This window comes from Phodopus roborovskii, unplaced genomic scaffold (genome assembly GCF_943737965.1).
Source record: "Phodopus roborovskii unplaced genomic scaffold, PHOROB, whole genome shotgun sequence".
NCBI classification, from domain to species: domain Eukaryota; kingdom Metazoa; phylum Chordata; class Mammalia; order Rodentia; family Cricetidae; genus Phodopus; species Phodopus roborovskii.
This window is the reverse complement of record NW_026126638.1, coordinates 3,091,235-3,096,217: the sequence shown is the minus strand read 5'-3', so window position 1 is coordinate 3,096,217 and position 4,983 is coordinate 3,091,235. Positions and strand designations below refer to the sequence as shown.

Here is a 4,983-nt window from a genome sequence, read left to right as displayed (position 1 = left end):
GGGACTCTCTGCATCTGCTTTCAAGGGGAATTTTGCTGGCAGTCCCCAGGTTTTCATAGACAGAATCATGATGTCTTGGTCAGACAAAAAAGGGACTGGTTTCACTCAACTAACCACATACTGTGACTTCATTTATAAAACCTGAGAGGAGGGATCAGTGGACAACTTCACAATCTACTTTTAATTCCATACTTTGTGCCATGTAAAACATGTGATACTTCCAAGGAGATGGGCGTAGGTTCAAATCCTGCTGTGAGCTCCTACTCGCTGTGAGACTGAGCAGTTTCCCCAAATTCTCTGAGCCTGTTTCCTAGACCGTAGAATGGGACAGTTTGTCCAAACCTCCCTGGCATTTGAAGGACTTGTATTTGGCAACTTGCCTGGAGGGTTATTAACGCTGAGCCTTAATTTACCCAACTCCATCTGAGTATGCAAGATGCAGAAGACACTCTGAGGTGGAAACGCTAGCTAACCTCTCTCGACTTATCCTACAGCAGAAGATCTGGACTCAAGTCTCTCTTGAACTTAGTAATATTGATCCTTGCCCTGCAGCCCAGCAGGAAGACACCGAACACCTCTGAGCCAACTTTAGGGGCTGCTCATACAGCTCCACACAGATTTGCCCTGCATGCTCAGAGTCCTAGGCTTGATCCCCAGAGGGAAACATGCAAACTCCCTGAGCCACCTCCAGAGGCCAGAAGTAGAAGGGGCTGAATGAAGAAAATGGTGCTTGTGGATTCTAAGTTACAGGGTGCCCTGAACTCTGCAGCAACACCAGGGCCACTGCCTTCTCCCCCAGCCTCACCCTCCTATAGCTAAAGCAGTTGGAGAGTCTTCTCAAGGAGACTTGAAGAGAAGCCCAAGGAATGGGCTGGGCAACCAAAGATCCCAGAGTCCACTCTATGCTCTGGTCTCAATCCTCCAAACGCACCCCCTCAAATTGTGCAAAGTGAGAAGTTACAGGGAGGGGAATTTCCACAGCACAAAATTCAAACAAGATTTAAAATAGCCTGTCTTCCTTACAGGGAGGGAAGTCGATACGGGGGTTGGGGTGGGGGGGGGGGGAAACACCTGATATGAATTTCAGCTCGGACAAGGTAGGATGCTAACCTTCCCCTGCAGAACCCACGGGGGAGCCCAGAGTCCGAGCACAGATGAGGCATCGCATTTCCTTGTGGCTCAGAGCATCTTTTACTTGAAGATCTGAGCAGCCTGGAGTTTAGCAGTTTCCAGACTTGGGCAAATGGTAGATCAGGAAACTCCACCCAAAACATGTATTTATATATTTACTCACTTGTTTGTTTCTCTCCCTTTCTTTCCTCTCCACTTCCCCCTTTCCCATGCTCTTGTCCCTTGCATCACATATTTCTGGACAAAGAGCTCCTCCACTTTGGCAGTGAAGGAGACTGCCTGCTTACACAGTGAGGTGGGCATGGGGCGGCGGTGGGGGAGGGGATGATGGAGCAGCAGAGAAGGAAAAGCCATCAGTTTGACTCCCTGAGCAGGAAGAACCCTTCCCCTCTATTTTAAGGCACTCTCAAAAGCAGCCTTGCACCTGGGCTACCCTCCCCGGGGAGACCCATCCTAGGAAGCAGCCTGCACTTACTCCTGCGCCCACCTGGCTCATGGTCCTGCCACCTGTGGAGCTCCACGCCTGCTGAAAGTGCCCATGTCACCAATCTATATGGATTTTAATGTCCCCGGAGGCAGCCTCCCAATCTAGAGCTGCTTGCCTGAAACATCCGTTACCAGTCCTGTTAGCTCTATAATCAAGCCATGTGGGTTTACAGGCCTGCCCAATTCTATGATTTTTATGTTGTTGGTTTTAGTGGGCAATTTTACAGTACCTAGCATCGGGTTTTTTGTTTTGTTTTGTTTTTGTTTTAGGAATGTACATGTAGATGATAGGTGTAAACCCCGTTCTAAAGCAGTGCTGTTTGTCTTTAGCGAAGCTGTAGTATAGTCATACCTACTGGGTACCAGCTGGCAGTTAAAAAACACAGAACTGTGTGGAAAAACCCCCACCCCAGTCCTAGCGAATGCCAGCCAGTTGCAGACCGATGCATCAGTATGATATTATTCACCGAGTGGGGGAGGGGAAATAACCTTCAAAACAACCTCTTTGTTCTCTGAGGTTCATCTATTCCATATACCGGGCAAATTCAAGGGAACCTGGCAACCGGTTCTCTCTAGGTGGGGGAGGAGAGGTAACCCCAACACTGCGATCCTTAAGTCTCCTGCTGTGGCCACTCTGACTTGACTCCTTTGCTCAGCTAGAGTCCCACTTAAAGGCATTCCCTTGCTCTAGGCCACACTCTGAAAATTGGGAGCAGGGTTCTTTGACGCCCCCAGAGCACACTTCCTTCGTGTGTATGTGTGTGTGTGTGGGGGGGGGGTTCGGGACTCATTCTCCCATCAGGTGAAACCTTGAACCATATGTTGTAGGTTAGGGGAGGAGGTGAAGGAATAAAGGGTAGATAGTGCAATGCTGGGTGATCCAGGATGGTTCTATGAGTACCACGGGGCTTTGATTATTCCATCAGCTTTACAGGAAGACCTATTATTGCGACGTTCAGATGCTTAGCAATTAACTAAAACAATGAAAAGAGAAGTCGGCGTTCACCCTCCAGAAATTGAAACCAACAGCCCTTTAACGGCGACCCTCATGGCTTTCAGGGGGTGGGCTGAGGAGGGCAGTGCAGGGGAAAATGAAGTCATAGGGAAACGGGACACTCATCACTCTGACAGTTTTGAGGAACTTCTCAGTTTTAAAGAATTAAAGCACATTTTGATGGCTGTCAGGGCCCACAAGGTGAGAACGGAATTCCCCGGAAGCAAAAGCCGTGGCCATCAAGGGATTTTACAGCCCACTTCCACTCCTTGCCAGCTCACTGCCAACCTAAGAGAAAGGTCCAGAAAAGTCCTTAGCAGGTCCTACTACAGGTCTGCCTGTCTGGGCAGCCTTCAAAACTGTCACTCAAGGGGCCACAGACCAGGGGATTTCCTGTGGGTGGAGTCTCTCCAGCCAGGCCCCTGGGCTATTCTGAGGTGTCCTCTGCTCCCCACCTAGATTCCAGGAAGCCTGGCTGGGATTATCAGAAACTGGTATCATGTCCTCAGATGTGTTCGGCAAAACTAGAGTGGGAGGCTTGGGGGACAGGCCACCTGGTGATCCACTGAAAGTGCCCAGAAGCAGGAAACAGGAAGCAAGAGCTATTGGCCACTTGGGTATACTTACATGTGTGACTTCAGATTAGTAATCCCTGGGCACTGCTGGCCCCTCCAACCTAGGAATAAAATTAGGATGATATTTTTACTTCAGAGCAACTTCAAAAGGTTATTGTAAAAATAAAAAAGGAAGTATATGTGTATGAAATTGTCCAGAAATAAAATAACACGTTAATTAAATAAGATAAAACAACTGCATTTCAAGGATGGAAGGCCTTGGCATTCACTTGGCCAATGATCTCCTCACAGCGAGTTAAAGATATTCTACAGCAAGACACTAGGGAAGCACTAATTCAAATAAGGGTGAGATACCAACGCATACACATCCATTAAAAAGCCAAGCTAACGTTCCGTTCCTCTTCCTGTAAGCGACCTGAGGTGAGCTGTGAAGCTGGTTCGCTCTCTCTCGACCCAGAGAACCCTACGAAATCATGTAAGTCAAAAGGATCGAATCTTCGGGTTCACTTTAAGGACGCCTGTGAAACTGCCCAGGCCATCAAGGGCATCCATATCCGAAAAGCCACCAAATACCTGAAAGATGTCACTTTGAAGAAGCAATGTATGCCATTCGGGGGGTACAATGGTGGAGTAGGCAGGTGCACCCAGGCCAAACAGTGGGGCTGGACACAGGGTCGGTGGCCAAAAAAGAGTGCTGAATTTTTGCTGCACATGCTTAAAAATGCAGAGAGTAATGCTGGGCTTAAGGGTCTAGACGAAGATTCTCTGGTCATTGAACACATCCAGGTGAACAAAGCACCTAAGTTGCACCATCGAACCTACAGAGCTCATGGCCGGATTAACCCATGCATGAGCTCCCCCTGCCACAACGAGATGATCCTCATGGAAAAGGAGCAGATTGTTCCGAAGCCAGAGGAAGAGGTTGCACAGAAGAGAAAGATATCCCAGAAGAAACAGAAGAAACAGAAGAAACAAAAACTTATAGCACAGGAATAAATTCAGCATAAAATAAATGCAGATAGCACCAACATAGCTACTTTGAGAGATAGTTTGGCATTGTGTTACAAGCATACTGTGACATGCAAGCTACTCCTTTAATCCCAGCACTCAAGAGGCAGGGGCAATCAGATCCCTTTGAGTTTGAGGCCAGCCTGGTCTATATAGAGAATTCTAGGCCAGCCTGATGATAAATGATAATGATAATATGTATGCTATTGCCCTGCAATCCAGTTTTCAATCATAGTTCTTGGTATTACCCAACGGAGTTGAAAACTTCTGTTCACACAAAAACTTGCACCAGTGAGCTGGGGCTGGGAAGATGGTAAAGTGTGAAGACCTGAGTTCGATCCCCAGCACACATGTAAGAAGCCAGACATGCTGATATGCTTGTGATCCCAGTGCTGTAGCAGGACTCATTGCTGAGCCAGTCTAGCCAAGTAGGCAAGCCCCAGGTCCCAGTGAGAGATCCTATGTCTGCAAACAGGGTAGATCGGTAGATGTCCTGAGAAGTAACCCTGAAGTTGATGTCACACTTTCATGAACATGCTCCAGCACATAGATGAGCACACACACACACACACACACACACACAAATACATACACACCACATGCACATACACACACTTGTATTCAGTATATCAGGACAAGTATATCAGGAAGCATATAAAGTGCTATAAATGGTATAAAAAATTACCAGTAGAAGATAGTCTCCTTTTATCTCAAGTGATATTTGAATTCATCTCTCTCTCTATCTCTCTCTCTCTCTCTGACATATCAGAGCAGATTTTATTTTCTAAC

The 4,983-nt window shown here is 47.4% G+C and overlaps 1 protein-coding gene across 1 annotated transcript; it reads left to right on the top strand.

The window, feature by feature from the left end:
- The first annotated feature begins 2,665 nt into the window (after nt 1-2,665).
- On the top strand, nt 2,666-4,182 carry LOC127212879 (60S ribosomal protein L17-like). The gene is made up of 2 exons (XM_051173073.1): nt 2,666-2,812; nt 3,598-4,182. The coding sequence occupies exons 1-2, from the start codon at nt 2,666-2,668 to the stop codon at nt 4,180-4,182; spliced, it is 732 nt and encodes a 243-aa protein (XP_051029030.1).
- The last annotated feature ends 801 nt before the right edge of the window (nt 4,183-4,983 follow it).

Excerpts from the sequence above, each read along its gene's own strand:
- LOC127212879 (XM_051173073.1), top strand. The coding sequence starts at position 2,666 with ATGGCTTTCAGGGGGTGGGCTGAGGAGGGCAGTGCAGGGGAAAATGAA. Across the intron at positions 2,813-3,597 it reads TGGCTGTCAGGGCCCACAAG|CGACCTGAGGTGAGCTGTGA; the intron begins GTGAGAACGGAA and ends TCTTCCTGTAAG.